The sequence below is a fragment of the Arachis hypogaea genome, chromosome 2 (genome assembly GCF_003086295.3).
Source record: "Arachis hypogaea cultivar Tifrunner chromosome 2, arahy.Tifrunner.gnm2.J5K5, whole genome shotgun sequence".
Taxonomy (NCBI): domain Eukaryota; kingdom Viridiplantae; phylum Streptophyta; class Magnoliopsida; order Fabales; family Fabaceae; genus Arachis; species Arachis hypogaea.
In genome coordinates this window covers 70,289,680-70,309,148 of record NC_092037.1, presented here as the reverse complement: position 1 = coordinate 70,309,148, position 19,469 = coordinate 70,289,680, and the positions used below count along the sequence as shown (strand labels likewise).

At 32.9% G+C, this 19,469-nt stretch overlaps 1 protein-coding gene across 2 annotated transcripts; it reads right to left on the bottom strand.

Annotated features, from left to right (window-relative positions):
- Positions 1-363: 363 nt before the first annotated feature.
- LOC112747578 (sterol 3-beta-glucosyltransferase UGT80A2) lies at positions 364-14,857 on the bottom strand. Of its 2 annotated transcripts, XM_072218654.1 has the most exons (15): positions 14,335-14,857; positions 9,490-9,680; positions 9,106-9,287; positions 6,774-7,010; positions 6,148-6,259; positions 5,616-5,786; positions 4,529-4,592; positions 4,041-4,098; positions 3,768-3,945; positions 3,288-3,418; positions 2,602-2,704; positions 2,453-2,529; positions 2,100-2,147; positions 1,671-1,820; positions 364-729 (listed from the first exon to the last, which is right to left on the bottom strand). In XM_072218654.1, exons 4-15 carry the CDS (start codon positions 6,834-6,836, stop codon positions 562-564), a joined length of 1,323 nt encoding a protein of 440 aa, XP_072074755.1. In that variant the 5' UTR covers positions 6,837-7,010; positions 9,106-9,287; positions 9,490-9,680; positions 14,335-14,857; the 3' UTR covers positions 364-561. The 2 variants fall into 2 exon arrangements, with proteins under 2 accessions (XP_072074755.1, XP_025651453.1); XM_025795668.3 differs by lacking the exon at positions 9,490-9,680.
- Positions 14,858-19,469: the final 4,612 nt, after the last annotated feature.

Below are 19,469 nucleotides of genomic sequence, written 5' to 3'. Positions count from 1 at the left end.
TAAGTTATGCAAACCGACCCTACAAATTTCAGCGGGTTTGCCACCCTAGCTACTCAAGTCACAAGTATATCTAACGAAATTACTTGTTAAGTTGCTTATATATCTATACAGGTCCCTACGTAGTACACTCGGTAAATAAAAGAATAACAAAGCGTCTTCCACTTTTCCTTATATTAGTATATCTCCTGAAATAGTTTAGACATTACAAAGTATATTCCACCTGTTTTCTTTAACATAAATTGACTTGCTTATAAATTCCACAAACATTTCCGTGAATCATCTGAAAATGACTTATTAGATTTGTGATCATACAAATAAATTTTCCCGGATTTATATCAATTAAAACGCACGGAAAATTTACACTTTTGTGAAATAGACACTCATTAATTGAACATATTGAAGCCGATGTTGAATACTTGAATTAGTATGAACTATGAACACTGAAGAGAAGCATGCAGGCGAAAATGCAGGTAAGGGTTTACATAACATAGATGCAGGTAAATAAATGTAATTTACAATATACATGAACCGGTGGTTAGGGTTTGACGTACTTGCATTGAATCAGGAACAACCAAAACATCGACTTATGGAGAAAAAACTTGATGGCAGAGGCTCTGAATCAGGCTCTGATTTTTTCTTAGGAAGCTGTTTAAAAAATGCTTTGACAGCTCCTGTCACGCCATCCTCATTTTCCATGGCCTTAGCGAGTTCAACTGCACGATCCTTCACCTGGCATTACATTAGGAGATTATATTATTGTTTATGATCTTCTAGAATGCGTCAAACAAAACTATAGACGAATACAACCACTACAAGATTGAGATGCACAACTTATACAGTTATCAACAGTTAGATCTGAGGATGAGGAAGAAAACAAGGAAAAAGCATATGAAAGAAAGAATAGCCTCAACCTCAGACAGAACACCTTAAAAATTTTCCAGAAGTATTGATGCAATACCTAGCAACTTCAAATCAACAGGTCCCTTGAAACAATTTTAGATCCTTGAATAGTATTAAACCATGCAAGCCTGATAACTCTTTCCCTTTATTAGTGACAATCTTAAAACAATTCTCTTCGTATAGCACTGATAGGGAAACTTTAGGGAGCAGACAGCTGGATGTGCCTACTGGTCCAATACACTCTCATTTGGTTTTCCATAATTTGATACCCGAGGTTCTGATCATAATGGCTCTAACATGGAAAATGGGTTTGGAGTTGGATGAGTGAGGAACCACAGCCACCTTTAAATACAATTGAGAAACCTCTCTAATCCTAGTGTTACCAATTGATCTTTAGATCAATAGCATTTGAAGTTGCCACCAAACTCGGGGATGTAGGTTCAATCTCAACCAGTAAAGTATATTGTTAATTATAAATTTAAGACCAAAAACACATTGTTCAACAGTCAGTTAATCACTTTCAAACATGTTGCTAAGGTGTAAAAATGAGTCAAGTTTGCATAAGATAACTGTTGTGTATAATCTCATAATCTTAGCTTTGAGTGCATAATCAACACATTCAACAAGATGCAACAATAATTTGCAGTGTTGCAAACAACATTGCCCATGCATACTGAAATCTAGCCAGATTGCTAACTTCCAAAGAAGCAGGGACTGAGAACCTAGCTTTTGCATGACAGCAAAATATATGTTGGGCAACGTAGTGTTACCTTGGGATCTAGCATAAACTTTATTGCATCAACCAACTTGGGAAGTGTAAACTCATCAACTGGGATAGGTGGAGGACCAACTCCTCTAGCATGTACTCTGTCGCCCCAAAATGGTTGATCCCCGAAAAATGGAACAATGGTTGTTGGACACTGAAACATACCAATTATTAAACACCAAATAGTACGTATTCAAAAAGTTGTTTTATAAAGGAAGAAATATTATTTATAAAAAGTTATTGATATTACATGGAGGTTGGAAGGATAAAGATTTAGATATCCTCAGTGTAAGAAAGAAAAGAGCAAAGCTCTGCAATCTCTCTACATATCAAAGAGATATCCCTCTAAATAGATTTTGAAACTTGTACCATGTAATTATTATGATTCAAATATTATTTATAATGAAAATTTAAAAAGCTGTAGATTCCTTACAGCAGCTTTCAGCCCAGCAGCTGTTGTTCCTGCACCTCCATGATGCACCTGAAAACAATAATATTAGAATTTTGTAATTCAAACATGAAGAATAAAAGTAGGTAATGATTCTGTACTTGAATATGAATAGAAACCAAAGATATATAAACCTACAACACTGCATTATGATACTAGACAAAAATACAATTCACTAGGGACATGGCTATCTGAGTCACATGCCCAACGTGCTTACAAGGCCAACACTTCAACGTATTGGAGAATTTCCAAAACAAATTGACCATTATATTATTTTTCAACGTCATTGTTATTTTAAAAAATTGCTGAGCTAAGAGTATCGAACTAGATTATCTCACCACAGCCTTGCAGCGTAAGAACAGCCAGTCGTGAGGGATATTATCCAATAAGTATATGGATTCCTTTGCTTCTGCCACTGGGAAGGTACATATTTAATTTAAAAAAAAAGTTATTACAATAGAAAACCAAAAATATGCAATATTCTTACAATCTCCAAGACCTCCCCATCCTTTATTGATGATACCCCTTTGTCCAGTCTTCTCAAGTGCTTCAACAATTATTTCTGTCATCCTTTTTGGTTCTTGAACAGGCTGGAATATGAAAACGTGAAAAAGAACAAGCTTCAATTTATGACTACCCAGATAACAAAAATCTGATTGCTTGTTTCCATTATTAATTATGACGTGAATCGTCTATTACCATCCGGTATATGCAACACATGACATGTTAGCAAAAGCTGCATAATCAACATACTTTCCAGGAATCAAATACAAGAAATTTGAAAGTCAGTAAATGAAAAAGTTCAAACAATTCACTTAATGACATAGTTCCCCAAGAACATAGTAAACAAGCCACAGAATTTTAAGTTAAAGTTTTACGAAGCTTCATGTCAATAGAACATGGCAAACAAAAAGAGTGAAAATATTCAGCATCTTGCAAGACATAACTCAAAATCTAGCAATAAAAAAATATTAATTGATGGATAGTTCATATAAGATATTAAAGACATTCATATGCCTGTCTTAGAGTTTAAACATACCAAAGAGAGTCACAATATGGTATTAGAGACTATATGAGCCAGTCAGCAAACAACCTACGATTCAATCTTTGTTATCAAGTTCTTCAACGTGTCAAATTTCAAAGCACAAGGTCAATGAAAATAAACACACTCACCAGGCTACCAAAGCCAATGTAGATAGGCTGGTCACCATCTTCAAGCCATTTTACAAGGGCCTCAGGAGGTTCAAAGTTTGATGCAAGATCAAGGAAACAAAACCCTACTACATCAATTTTTGGTCCCCAATCTGCAAAACAAAACACAAGATTGAATGTTGAAACCAAGAATCAAGTAACAGAAAATCTCGTAGGTGGTTATTTTACAAAGATCACTTTCAATTACCAATTAATAAAATTACTACCAGCTAAGAGAGAGTTTAGAAGCCTTATTCTATAAAAGGAAATGCGGAAGCTTTCTCCAAAATTGGTTCAGATACTTATCTTCATTGTACAAAACAATTTAAGTACAAATCAATTTAATGTTGATTTCGTTGGTGTCCGGGACAAATGCATAATGATGAGTATTGATAACAAGTGAACTGCATGTCACAACGACTACAAATACAAAATATAAAGATTGGGATCTAAACCAACAACCTTTGGGTTTAGGAACAAGGTGAGGACTCCATATGTATGCATGAGGAACATCACTATCAGAGCCTTGCGACCCACTTAAATATGTGACTGGTCGCAGCTTCAACTTCTTCTTCCTAAGATCATTAATCATATCTCGTATGCCCAGCCAAATCAATGAGTCCACTATTTGATATGAAAGCTGAAGAGTTATAAACAATCAATATTTAGTTAGACATCAAGGCAATAAATAAAATTCACAGTGATAACAAGAACCAGCTTATTAATAAACTCAACTCTGTAACCAGCTTGTTGCTTTACACGGGACAAAGGATGAGGAAATTCACTAGTTGGCCTGGAGAAAAAGACAGTACATAAAATGCAGATTTCAATTCCAGGAAAAACTAAGATTAACAGAACCAACTGTAAAATAACCAAATGGAATCATAATACATGGGGATGAGAAAGGGATAAGAGTAAATACAAATTTTAATCACCAAAAGATACTGTGACATCACCTTGGTCCTCAGAAAAATTGACATTAGTATTTCAATTATAAAAGGTGAAAAATTTTGGTTTCATAATAATAACAACTAATGGCATCAGGCACTTTGTGCCTAGTGTTAGTTGTTTACCAATAGTGAATTCAGTTATTATGGGGAAAAACTGCATAAGGTTATATTAGTCCATTACAAATGTGACCAAGGTGGTTAATTGCTCAAAAGTTTTATATAGGGGTAAAGAATAATAAACAGTATGATTACATTACAGAGATGAAAACTTACGTCCATGGCATTGTGAAAAAAATGTGAACTGGAATTTTCAGTGCCTCTGCCACATGTGTGTGCCCTAAAGATGCATATTACAATGGCATTAACAAAATTTAACAAAAGAAAAACATCAAACAGCAGGACATACTCATCTCATAATAAAGGAAGAAAGAAATCGGATTAAAATACCGAGAAAAGTAAAAGAACTGTGGTGGTATAGAAATCAGTAATCCAAATTTTAGATAGGTGGAAGAAAAAATATGAGATTTAACACATTCCTGCCATCATCTATTAGAACTTAGGAGGAGGCCAAAAAATTTTTTAAAAATCTCTAATATACCCTCTTAGCAAGGCTCCTTGGGCTTGAAGCATGGCAAAAAGGTGGCTTTACTTTGAGCCAAATGGGGCAGCTAGCATCAAATTCAAAATAGGTTACCAACAAAGGCTCTGATATTATACTATCAACTGAAGGCATAATGGTTTCATAACACTAACAATAATGTCTTTTATTGTAACCCACCCACCCATGCTTTATCATAAACATTATCCATCATACGCAAGAGAATTAAATACATAATAATGCATTATGGTCATACATTATTTTAACAACTACTCTTTGGACAAGATATGCAAGGATCAGCAAATTGTTGAGAAAGCAAGAAGCTTCAATCCACTACACAATGCGTTATTGTCATGATAAAATGGGCAAAATGATCTACTTAGTCTTTTATTATCAAAAGATCAGGTATTCAAGCATGACATAATTGTTAGTTTACTATTTATTTTAAGGATTAAAATATCATATTAAATCAAGCTAACCATGCTCTTATTTTATAATAATGTGCATGTATAAGCAAAATAGTAATCCAATTTCATAAACAGATGGAATATGAGTAAATTAGGGCTGAAAATGAAGGAACCACTGTTTTGAAAATGACTCAGTCGTAGCACATAACTTTAGATATGGAAAGTTAGCATTTTTATGAAAATGATAAAGACAATCATAATTGATAAAGTAAAAACATTGACTCAAACTAAATTTTCATGCACAAATTTTCAACCAGGCACATCCTCTACACTTGAATGACAAAGGAAGTTATACCATATGCTGGGGGATTGGCAATGATTGCATCTGCTTTAAAGGGGACACCAGAGTCAATATCAGGATCTTTACAAGCTGGAAGTAGAGAGTTAATAATTTCTTTCATCTGATTTCGCTGCACAGGAATCTCAGAAGGTCCTGATGGGAGAAAGCCCTTGTTTTTAACCATATCTGCCCCAGAAATTACATAAAATTATTAACGTAAAATGATAAGAGAATCACAACTAGAAAGACAACAATTACAAAATCTCATGATCCAAAGTTGGTACTTTAGTTATATAACTAATAAATCCAGTAATGTCATATTTTAAGGATGATGTTACAGGAACAGCTCATTTTTTAGATTGGAATTAAACTGGATAATAACTAGCCATCAAGGCAATGACGGGGAGCAACATGGAGTTTACAGGTAATTCTTTTTTGGTAACTTGGCTAAGAGAAACAGAATGAAAGATACAAAAAAATTAGCAAAATTGCATATAAAGCCAGTCAGATAATAGAAGAAATTTATACACGGGTCGATAGCACTTACAACCAGCAAGGACTTTTGGATCACCCCCTAATGGATAAAACTCCAAGCCAGCCGTCAAAACAAACTCCTTGAAATTTGAATGGGTTGCTAATCTAACACGATGGCCATAGTCCTGCACATAAATGTGTAAAAAGAATTTTCTCAAACTTTGCTTCAATAATACTTTAAACACAAAGTACAACATTATAAGAATTCCAGATAAAATGTTCTTACTCATATGAAAACAATCAGAATCATGTATTATTTAATGATTTTTTTGGGTATAAGTTAGAACATTTCCACTTGTAAGAACATGCCTGAAAGAAAGTAATGGGAATTGGAGAGTTTGTAATACCACCTTTCTATTAATTTGTTTGATGTTCTTTTGAGAATTTTCTTATCAGGGAACAAGGACACACACACATAACCAATGGAAAATCGGGGAAAACAGAAAATGTCTCTAAAGGCAGAAGCATAAAGCATTACATATTTTGATAAATGACTACACATCTCTTTGTGCTCTACCAATTACATGTGTATGTTTTGGATAGAACAGTTTTATTATGAACATATGATATGAAAAAGCATCATATACAATTTAAAGCATTGAAAGAGAAAAAGGGAGATATAAGAAAATATCTCAAAACCTGCAAGCGTTTTCCTATTGCAACAAATGGCTGCACGTCTCCTCGTGTACCAACAATAAGCATCACTATATTCAATGGTGGGATATACTGAAGATCTGTTGCATCAAGGGAATCATCAACAACATCTTGTACATGTCTGGATTGTGTATCAAGAGCTTCAGGTTCAACATCTACTGGAACATCAAATTCTACAGTTCCATCATCTTTTACGGTGGCTATTCTGTTCAACAATTTAAGCTGCACAGTTGTAAAAATCAACTGAAGTTCCAGCCATATAAGATTTTAAATAAATAAACAAAGAGGACAACAGTAATGAGAGAAAAGGAGGAGGGGGATGATAAATAAACAAGGCATCTACAAATGGGGTCAAGAGCACTTTCTAACACTGCGGTAACATGTATGAGGTTGGTGAACCCTACCTCCAAATGTTACATGTTGGTCTTGTTCTGTTCCAGACAACAGGGGGCGAAAAATAAATTAAACAAAAAAGGAAGGAAAAAAAAAACTCACCTCAGTAGACCCTCATGAAAGATTATTCCTTGTTTCTCGTAAGACATCTTAATAAAATTTATGCTAACAAAATATTCCATATAGAGAGCAAATTTAAATTATAGGACCCCATAATAATAATAATAATAATAATAAGAATAAGAATAAGAATAATAATGATGAAAAAAAAAGAAAACAGGAGCACATGATTTTCCAAAGATACAACTTTTTCTTTTTCCATCTTTTAAACTTTTTAATGCCTTGATCGATAAGTAAGATCACCTGATAATTACCTAAGAGCACAGCCAGGTAAAACAAAGAGCCCAGTTAATACTTAATAGCAGAGAGTAACGTGGAACAAAAGTAAGGGAAGGAATCTACAGTATCCCCATGAGGAATGAATGGTATTATTGAACTTTCAAATACCAAAATCTTATAGATCACTAATCTCATGATACTGGATACAAAGGATCACAAGTAGTCCATAATCCAAAACTTACTGAACTTTTCTAATACTAGGCGAAATTCCATGAAGATATGTTAGAATTAGTTTTTGATTGCGGATGGCGGCTCATGGCGGTGAGCCAAAAATCCGCCATAAAATAATTGCGGATGGCATTGCGGAAAATGGCGGAAATGGCGGATTACCTAAAAATTGCATATATATGTACAAAAAAACATGCAAAAAATTGCAAATATAATAAACTATAAAATCTAATCTATACAATCATTTTTCTAGTCATAAGACATCCAATTAATGCAGCAAATATAATAGAAAATTCAACAAATAAACATAAGACAGAGAACATAAAAACTGAAAACTTAAAAGAAAGACCAAAGCCATTGCTCATCATGTCTTTAAACTAAAGAATGATGAAATAAACCATCTAAATTCTAGCTCTCATCAACTTGGTTCCCCCTTTGGAGCTGCAGGTTGTTTCCTTTTTCGACTTTGTCGTCTTCTCCTAGTATTTGCCATAGGCTCATTTCCCCCCATTGCTTCAATTCTACTGGAACGGACAGCAGCTTTAGGATGAGCAGGAGCAGTGCCAGCAGCATGACCAGCAGAGGCAGAGGCAGAAGCAGGGACAGGGGTAGGGGTATTAGAATCAGGGACTGGTCTGGAAGTTGACATAGTGAACTAAACTGAACGGGAAAAAATTGGAGGAAGAGAGGTTTATGAGGGAAGAGAAGGAGACGTTGAGCTGAACGAACAACGAAGAAGAAAAAGGGAATGTATGTAACTACGAACCAGAAAGAGAGGAAACTGTGGTGATGAGCGGCGGCAACCACCAGCGGCGACGGGTGGCGACCACCAGCGACGATGGGCGGCGACGGGAAGCGGCGAAGAACGGCGCCAACGGCAGGCACAGAGAAGAGAGAATAGAGACGGAGAGCCGTTTTTTACGTGAATAAGAGAGGAAGAGAAGTTTTTGAATAACAGAGGCTAATTAGGGTTACAGGTATCACTTAGGGATTCCTAAATTACCCAATTACCCTCTATTTTTTTCAAAAAATCCGAAAAAACCCCGCCATTTCTGCCATTTCCGCCATTTCAATGGCGTTCCGCCATGGCGCCACCGCAATTGCGGCCGCCTTTTCACCCACCGTGAAAACCACGTTGCGGTAGCCTCTGTATGGCAGTGAGGCCAAGTTCCGCCACGCCATACCGCCATGGCGCCGATAATAACCGATATTTTAAAACATTTTAGTTTACCCATTCATATTAAAATATTTATTGACTTCAGGGGACTAGTGCCACCCCGTAAATAAGCTGCTCCTGTAATAATTAGCAAAAGGAAAAGGAAAGAATGGGATAGAATCATAGATCAAAATAGTATACCTTCTCCTGTACAGGCACTTTGTTATCGAAAATTTGAGCTGCATCCTCTGGCCTTAGATGTCTCTGCCTCTCTGTTTTTGACCTCTCCAACTTGAACTTACTTGAACTTGACTCTGATTTATCTTCATGTGATATGTGTATTGGCAGTGTAGTCACTTTAGACAGTCCCTTGCCAGCAACGCCTGAATAAGGGGTAGAAAACAAGATATCTTAAAGCTCATAAATGATTGAGCAATAAAATTGAGCATATTAAGGCATACAATAGAATTATTAGAGAAAAGAGATTTAGTATATAAAAAATGCTTAGAGATCTTTAATTGTCTGGGATTTGTTTGTTATGCCACTATTTGGAAACCACGTAAATGTTGGAGCACATTCTCTCACCTTCAATGAAAGATTTCTAAGATATGAAAGTTTGTTGGAAGGCATTAGGCATCTGGACTATATTTGGAGTAAACAATATCGTCATTTGAAGTAATTGAAGTTATTCATTGATAGTGCTTCTTTTTCTATGTTCTGTACAGAGGATAATTCTGCCTTCTCAAACTTTATTGCAAATATAGTCAATGCCCAGACTGAAATAAAAGATCATGGTTGTGTTAACAACTGTAGAATCTTTATGACATGGATGAAAGAGAGAATAGTGTTGATGTTAGGTTGGAAGCATTGCACTGTATAGCTTACATTGATGCCCAGGTGCACTGCAATTTATTTTTGGATAAAGAAGAATTGCATTGAGATGGCAAGAAGGATAATGCATCGAAATAGAGGATAACAGATCCTCCATACAACAACAAAAATAAGCAAAAGAATAGCTACCTATGGAGCTTAACTTTCCAATCTCTCAAAATTTCTAAGAGGGAAACACCTTTAGAAACTGATGCACTTTACACAAATAAGGCCAATCACTTAATTCTATCCCATTAAGCTTGCTTTTCTGAAAATTAGTGCAGTGCAAAAGCACCAAGGGTTCCTACATTTCGTAAATGAATGCAATTACAAAAGTTGGTTCAAAAGGATAGGTTGTGCATTGAGCCTTGAAATATGGGCACACTCACCTAAATAATGGAAGTAGTTGACTTAACACGAGGAATATTTTTTGTGTCAACAAGGAACTAAGTGGGAAGGGTAGAGAAGGCTAAGGAATACATCATCTCAGCATTTAAGCTTTGGTACACACGTAAAGCAAAGACTAGAAACTGGGTGGAGGTATAACTGTTGAAGAACATTGAAAGAATGATGTGGTTGAAGTTAAAAGACTAGCACACAGGATCATAGCACTAAAGTCTGTAGAAGAAGGGGAGACTTTTCAGGTTATTAGGGCCTATTCACCCCAAGTAGGATTGAAGAACATAAAATAATATTTTTGAAGGATTTAGAAGGTTTAGCAAGGCATAACATTAGGAAAAAGGATTTTCTTCGGAGGAAACATAAATGGGCATGTGGAGAGGGAAGCTAACAGCGGATTCTTGGGGGATATGGTCTAGAAGTCAACACAAAGGGTGAACCATATTAGATCTCTCTTTAGCATTTGTTTTCTTTTTTTTCCTAGCCAACATCTGTTTTATGAAATAGGAAAAACACCTTGTAAGATTTAATGGTAGGCTGACGAGCTTTGGAAGCACATGCTTTCACACAAGTAAAATTTAGAGTTGAAAATTAGAGAATACATCAGACTACAGGTCACTAGATTTAAGTCTTGATTCCATTAGCTAAAATGATGGAGTGATGAAAGGAGATGCAAATTAATAAGCAAACAGGCTTAAATGTTTCACAGGTGAAGATGCTACAGTGAATTATTAGACACATTAGACACAATAGAATTGGAGTAACACCTATTATAGAGTATGGCAAAATCTTGTCTCAGTTGGTTCATACACATATATGGGGAAGAGCCATAAACCCCAACAAGAACAGTAGATCAAATGGAAGGTAGTCCCATGGCCAGAGGTAGGGAGAGATCTAGAAAATAATAAGTGAAACTATTAAAGCAGATTTAGATGTTAATGATTTAAGGTAATTATGCAAATATGATTAGTAATAGAATACTATGGTGTGTTTTCTGTCAGGCTTCCTGTACTTTTCATATTTGTTCGTACATAGAGGATTCTTAGGGTGCAAACAAACAATAGTTTGTAAATATGTGTCTCAATGCCTCATCGACCCCTTTTTGAATAGGGCAATGATAGTTACACGCCTAGGAAGATGTCCAGTTTGTACGCCTATTAAATCTTTAAGTATGGAAACTAGAGAAGTAAAGTGTATAGGGACAACATTTGAATAAATGGTGATAGATTGAGTGTTTAAAGTTTAAAAGTTGTATATCTATCCAAGTGTACAAATATAATTTCCTTTTGAATGTAGGGAAATAAATTACCATTTCTTATCATAAAAGATTTAAGTGCCAACAATTCTAACCACTAAGGATATAAACTAACTCAATACATATAAAAGATTGGGTTAATTCGATAAAATCACCCATAACGGTCCAACAAACTACCCATTTTTAGTTCTGTCAAACTAACTTCATCTTTTATGGGTATCGAGTTGGTTTATATATTCAAAAGTTAGAATTATCAGGGTTCAAATCTTTCAAGGTCGGAAATGATAGAAGAGACAAGGGGAAAGGAAAATTTTAGGTGGACCTTGTCAAAATATTTTCTTCTTTCGTGTGGGGAGAAAATACCTCTACTTATGCTACATAGTAGGGTCCCAAGCCTGTTTGAAAGAGGATTGTATTAGGCCTTTTGTCAGAAAACATAAAACTTTGTGAACTTTTCATGACATGGATCAAATACAATATTGCACTAAGGTTAGGTCGTTACTCGGAAGCGACGTTGTATGGCTCGAGTAAAATGTCAAATAAACAAGGGCCAGCCACATTGGTGCCAGCATGTAGTGCAAATGAGCAAGGGTTCCTACATCTTCATGAACGGACGAGGGTAAATAAGCTATTTTACAAAGATAAAGGTAAGCCGCTCTTTAGTTCATGGAATATAGGCACACTTAAAGAAAAATCCGTAGAGGTGGTGGATACCATGATAAGAGGAAAGATTAATATTGTGTGCTTGCAAGAAAAAAAGTGAGTGGGAGCAAAGGCCAAGGAGTTGGACACCTCAGGTTTTAAGTTTTGGTATACATAAAAGGTGAAGAATAGAAATGGAGTAGGCATTGTTGTTAATAAGCAATGGAAGGAGGACATGGTAGATGTTAAAAGGTGGGTGACCGAATCATCACTTTAAAATTGGTTGTGGATGGGGAGGCCTCACATGTGGTTAATGCTAGTGCATCATAAGTCAGTTTGGAAGAACACCACAAGACACGGTTTTGAGAAGATCTGGAAGTTGTATGATGCATGCCTTTCCCCCATAACATAGTCCTTATGGAAATCACAGGAAGATTTGAATGAGAAGTTGTATTTGTGGAGATAAGCTTCGGAAGTACATGGCTGTAAATAGGTTGCATCAAGACAGAGTAGATGGAATGAACGTTTAGCAATGAAAGGAGAAAGACTAACACAGAAGATAAAAAATTGGAGAAAATGTTATACCGCAACTAAAGATATTTAAGTATCTTATTTGTATTATTAAGGACAATGGAGAAATAGAAGATGGCGTAAACCATAAGATTCAAGCATGTTGGTGAAAATGGAGGTGTGTTTTGGATTTTATAAGCGATAAATAAGTACCTTTAAAACTAAAGGTAAACTTTATCACATTGCCCCATTAGAACAGCCATGTTGTATGTGGCATAGTGTTGGGCAGCAAAAGGTGAACATGAACATAGTCCAACATGGCCGAAATAAGGATGCTTCAATGGCTCAAGTGGTCAAGCGAAATCTTTGTGTGAACTATCTCAATGTAGACATAATACATAATAAGATGCAATGACGTTGTTTGATCTATGTAACCGGCCCCACCTTGTGAGATAAGGCTTTATTTTTGTAGTGATGTGGGGAGAAAATGCATATATTTATAATCACAATTCTATCCTTGTATTTTATTTTTCTTCCATACATATAGATACCTTACAATTACATTTTGCTTTACTCACTATTCTACTCAACCAAATTAAAAAAAAAAAAAATCATATTCATCTCCCTCTATTTTCTTTCTTTTTCATTTTCTCTCCTCAGCCAAAGAAACTAGTCCTGGGTTGAGTAGGATAGAAACCTATACAACAATTATTTTTTACTTTCTTTCTTGGCACCAAGGGCAGGTTAATAACATTGGAGATGCAAGCACCTCAGAAGGAAGGTTGAATTATATGGCCTGATGAAGGGTTGCAGCTTCCATATCATTAAATCAATCATTGCACCCTCAAAGGTAAAAGCTACAAGAGAACCATCCTAGGGATTTTCATTATGATGATTTATGTACTAACAGTAATGACCAGGTCTAGAAAACTATAAGTTGAAGGGTACCATAAGATCAACAAACCCTGTCGGAAAATAACCACAAATATGAATATAGCTTAAGAAACTCAAAAATGCTTGGCTTAGGTTGGCAGTTGGCACTAAGTGAAGCTTTCTCTTTTTTATTTTATTTTTTTTTTTTTTTTTTTTTTTTGGGCAGCCCCGGAGGGGGGAGGGGGGAGGGGGACAACATCAGTGAAGATTACACGCACCCCCATTGTAAATGTCACTAAGTCACTCATTAATCCACTTCTTGCTTTTTCTAGCTCAGGTCATAGTCAAAAGATGAGTAAGTCAATAACTTGCCACTACAAAAGAATCATTTTAAGCAATGAATACAAACTTACATTCACGCCATTGAGAATAGCATAATTTTGATTATCCATCCCATTACACTAAACTAAACCCTCTAAAAAATGGGCCAAATCATGTCAAAATCATCGCATCTACTAATTGCATAACTTACACGCTATGTACGCAAATTTTATGTGTTCAAATTTAAACTACTAGCGAAACTCGAATTTCCATGGATTCATTGTCTCGTTCTCATATTTTCAGACAACAAAATCAAAATTAAAGTAAACAGTTTAAGCGCACAGGCAACAATAAATCTTGTGATTACTACTTCAGTAAAATTTAAATTCCACAACTCAACTTTCGCATTTTTCAGATTTGTTATTTCAAAATTTCTGTTCAGTATTCAACTTCTCTTAATTTCGATTAAGGATTACTAAACGTGCAAGAAAAGCAAGAACAGAAGAAGAAAATTCGACCAATCAATCAAGTGATCTCAATAGAGAGAGAACAGTACAAACCTGAAGCTGAAGAACTGCTACTGCTAGCGTTACCGTTACCATTGGAAGAACCTCCATTAGTAACATTTCCACGGTCTTCAACTTCCTTGCTGGCGCTTCCGCTGCCGTTGCCGTTGCCGTTTCCGTTTTCCGCGCCAATTTCGTGGTCCATTCTGACGGAGAGATCGCTCGAACTGGACGAACTAGAAGACGAGCGCCGCCGGCGATTCTCCGCCATTGCCGCCGCCGAATCCGACGAGATGTTCCACCGGCGGTGAGCTAGATCAGCCGCACAGTTTCAAGAGAGAGAAAGAAGTTGAAATTCAACTGAAATTGAAATTCAATTGAAATTGAAGAGAATTGAATAGAGAGAGAAAGAGAGAGAGGAATAGGGAGTGAGGGCGAAAACAGAAGATGTCGAAATGCGATGCAATATATTAAAAAAGCGACAGTGGGGTTTATTGTATGAAACGGAAAAATGCTACAATAAATATCAGATCACCCCATATGCATCGAAAAAAAGAAAAACAAAATGAGTTGCACCGTTCGATTTAACCGGGCTTGGTCTGGTTTGACGCGGGACGGGACACGTGGACAAGTGGACACGGAACGAGTTGTAGGTGTGTTATCGTCGTGCCATGGAAAATGGAATGGCAGTAGAACCAATTACGAAATATCAGGACCACACGATTTTTTTCAAAAGTAATAACATCTAAATTTATTATTATTATTATTTAATATTTAATAAAAGCATAATAGTTTTTAAAAACTTTTAAAATTTTAACATCTTTCATTTTAACAAATAATCTAATGTATGAAATTATCGGCTCATCCTTAAACGCTCCTTGCTAAGTATGGAGTGCTGCACACCTTGTGAATTCATTAAATCTGAACTCTTTATTTATTATATTTTATTTGAATGGTCTAGATTTAAAAAGGCAACCTGTTAATCAGGTTAATCATTTTTTTACAAGTTTTAGATTTTTTTTGTAAATCTCAGATATTGGGCTGAAGTTCAAAATAAAAAATAGTACATAAATATTAAAAACAACATGTCTGTACAAAAAAAAGTTATTAAACTTTAGAATTAAAATAAATAATACATAAAAAATAAGTTAAAAAATTCATGTACTAAATCCAGAAAAAAAAGATATATTAGAATCTTAAAAAAATATTAAATATATATTATGTATATAATATTAAAATTTAAATAAATTTTGTTTTGTGTGAAATAAAACTATAATATTAAATATAAACACAATGATAAAAAATTTTGTGTTATATATATATAATATTAAAATTTAAGTAAATTTTGTTTTATGTGAAATAAAATTATAATATTAAATATAAAGACAATGATAAAAAATTTTGTGATATATATATATATATAATTTTATTTTGTGTGAAACAAAATTAAAACATTAAATATGAATAAAAAGATAAAAAATTTTGTATTATATAAATTTAATTAAAAAGAACATATATACAACATAAAAATCAAACAAATATATAATAATTTTATTTTGTACGAAACAAAAATTTATATAAAAAATATTTATATAATTAAAATTATTAACAATTTTTTTATTGAAATATGTTATTTTATTATATTTATAATATATTATTTTGGATAATTATATTATTTTAGTTAATATATATTATTTAAAAAAATATTTAAAATTTATTATTTTGTATTAAGAATATTATTAAAAATATATTATTAGTTTTTCTTAAAATAATATTTTCTTTTATTTGGTTCAAACACTATGACAATAAAAAATTTTATGTAATTGCGTTTATTTAATAAATATTATATTCATTTATTTCTATATTGCATGTAAAATAAATAATTAATGTTTAAAAAGTTAATGAAAATTATGTCATTTGAACTATAACTCGTTGATAAAGAAAGAAATATTCTTAATTATATATTAAATAGAATAATTATTTATTAGGCTCGTTCTTATACAAATAAAATTTTTTCTTAATTTTATATCTGTAATATTTTATACCAATTAACTTTAAAATTTAATTATTTTTTGAATAAATTAATAAAAAAATAATACAAATAATTGTTTAAATATAATTATATTTTTATTTTTTATTTTATTATGTACAATTTGAGGATAATTTGAAATAAAAGATAATGAACTTTATTGTAACTGCCATATATTTTGTGCTTTGACTATGTCGTCATCTGATGGAGCCTTCATAGAAACCGTGATTCTTCTACATAATCGATTTTGCGTTTGGAGTTAGCCAACCAGCAGCAGCGACAGACATGCGTCTTTGAAGGTCATTTATGATAGATGTGGAATGTGGTGGATTCAAAAGCGTTAAAATCTGTGATTAGTCAGAACGATAATGGAAGCATCTGCCAACAAATAAAACAGTGAAAATGCTTGAAGACATCATCACATCGACAATAATAGAGTAATGGAGGAATTCAATCAAATTTTTTTGAGTATTTTTTGGTGCAAAGGTCGTCCGTGTGTTAAATGAGGGAATTAGTATTTTTGTTAGTGCCGGTTTGTTTGTTCAACCTATGACAAAAAAAAATAATAACAATAATAAATAAATTAAATTTATCTGATAACTTTTGATAGTAGGTTAATTTTTAAAGAGTGTTGCACTCCCTACTTTACCTGGAGTGCACTAGCTTTTTATCTAATAAAACAAAAATTTAAAATTAATTTGATAATTAAAATGTATTAAAGATTAAAATGTTTGACTAAAAAGTTTTTAAAAATTAATTTAGAATATTATTCTTAAAATTTATCATTAAATGGATAATATTTATTTGCATCATATTACAGTTAATATAATACTATAAGATATTTTAACCATATTACGTATTCATAAAAAAACATAATTATTAAATCAAATATTTATATAAAATACATATTCAAATATAAAATATAGATTAAAAAATAAAATAATAATTTATATAAAAATATATGATAGCTGATTTTGCATTAATTTTTTATGCATATATAATATATTTTCTATATTTATTTATTATAAAATATAATTATATTATTATAAAAAATTTGTTTATTTTTATGTAAAATATTAATTATTTTAATAACTTATTATTTTAATCACACATATTTACAGAAAATTTATAAATATATACAAATTCATATTTTTCAATAAAATCTACAATATATATAAAAGATAAATAAAATATTTGAATTATTTTTTAATTTTTTATTCATATTATGATCTCTTTTATTTGATATTTTTTTAAAAGAGTAAATAGATATTTCTAATCATGAAAGATTGAAGTGCTGATATTACTGATCATGATTAATTTAAATGAATTTTATAACTATAAAAGATTATTTTATTTATTTGGTATTTCTAACTAAAATTAGTCTATGAACAAACCAATTTTCACTCTCTCTTTTTGTTTTTCTCTACAACAACAATAAGTAACAGTTTTTCCTCTATAACCTATTAAGTATTAGAATTTAATTTTGATGTACTGTCAGTGTAAAACAGTTTGATACATATATCTAATTATATAATACTATATTATAAAAAATTATTATTATTTTTTAATTGCGCGAAGGTCATCTAAAATGACAAATGTGATTGTAGAATTATATAAAATATTTTATATTATTTTTGTATTAAAATTAAATTATAAGTATTAACTCTCCCTCTTTCAATCTGTAATATTATCCTAAAATAGAAACATGCATTCACATTATTACTATTCATCGTGCATAACTCCGCTAGTGTTAACCATGAACAATGTTTTTCTTTGATTTAGGAACACAAATCTATCACTTCATCTTTAATTTTACTGTTTTTGGACTAAATACATGTTCTTTTACTTCAACGTATGTGCACCAAAACGCATCGTTTTAAATGCAAGGACTTTCACTTTTATGACTTTCGTCAATGACTTCAATAGAATAATTACGTTTTGTGATAAAGTTCCAATTGATTTTGTTTCGTTGAGGATTGGTTCATTCCAAAATACCAATGATAATGAAAGTGGTGATGAGAATGAAGGGATGTTGAAACTTGAAAGTAATAATAATAGAAATGAGAATGGAACAACCAAAGATGGTGGTGTAGGGTTATCCAATACAAGAACAATATGGAAGCACTCACAACACAATATGGCAGCAACTATAACAAGCAAATATAGCAGATAAAGCAATAACAAGAACACACCGAGATTTTAACGTGAAAAACCCCCTCAACGTGAGAGGTAAAAACCACGGGTCGTCCACACCAATGAAATAGCTCCACTATAATCAAATGAGGTACAAGAGAGTCTCAAACAAAGCACAAAAATGTGCAAATAACCAGCCAAAACATCAATGCACCAAAGCTCACAAATAATAGGCAAGAAGATGAAATATACCCAAAAAAACAGAGCTGATGTCGAAGCCAATTTCTCCCTCTGCAGACCTCCAATTAAAATCTCCACCATTCAGAATGAAGAACAAGATGTGAAGAATCTACAGTTCAAATTTCACGTCGATCCAACGGTGAAAGAATGAGAAACTGCCGTTCCAAAATTTCTGCTCTGTGTAAAAACGGGAAACCTAATTTCTCTCTTGCGAAACCAATTTCTCCTACTGCAAACCTCCAATCAACGTCTCCACCGATCAGAATGAAGAACAAGATGATAGGAATATGCAGTTTAAATTTCAAGCCGATCCAACGGTGAACAACTGAGAAACTGCCATTTGAAATTTGCTGCTTTGGACAAAAACGGGAATTCTGTTTTCCCTCTTCTCTCTCACTTGGTGGCTATTCTCTCTCTCTCTCTCAAAAGACCTCAAAAACTGAATTAGGGTTGTGACACTAGGGTACAAGAATACACCCCCAAAATGTTGGGCTTGGGCCTCACAAAGGAGAGAAAAAAACCCAACAATAACTTAATAAAAAAATTGAGAAGAAGAAAGAAAATATTTGAAGAAAAAAAAGAAATTTGGATAACATTACTAATTAAGTCTTTTATAGAGTAATGTTTGGTTAGAAATCAAATGGATATAATCTTTTATGATTACAAAATTTATTAAATTAATCACAGTTAGTATTATCAGCATCTCAATCTTTTAAAATTAGAAATTATTATTTATTCTTTTTTAAAAATATAGGTATAATTTTTTTAAATTTTTAAATTTTATATT

Coding starts and splice junctions, on each gene's coding strand:
- LOC112747578 (XM_025795668.3), bottom strand. CDS start 14,551: ATGGCGGAGAATCGCCGGCGGCGCTCGTCTTCTAGTTCGTCCAGTTCG. Junction 6,260..6,773: donor CAATAGGAAAACGCTTGCAG/GTTTTGAGATAT, acceptor ATTTATGTGCAG/GACTATGGCCATCGTGTTAG. Junction 3,946..4,040: donor AGCAACAAGCTGGTTACAGA/GTTGAGTTTATT, acceptor ATAACTCTTCAG/CTTTCATATCAAATAGTGGA.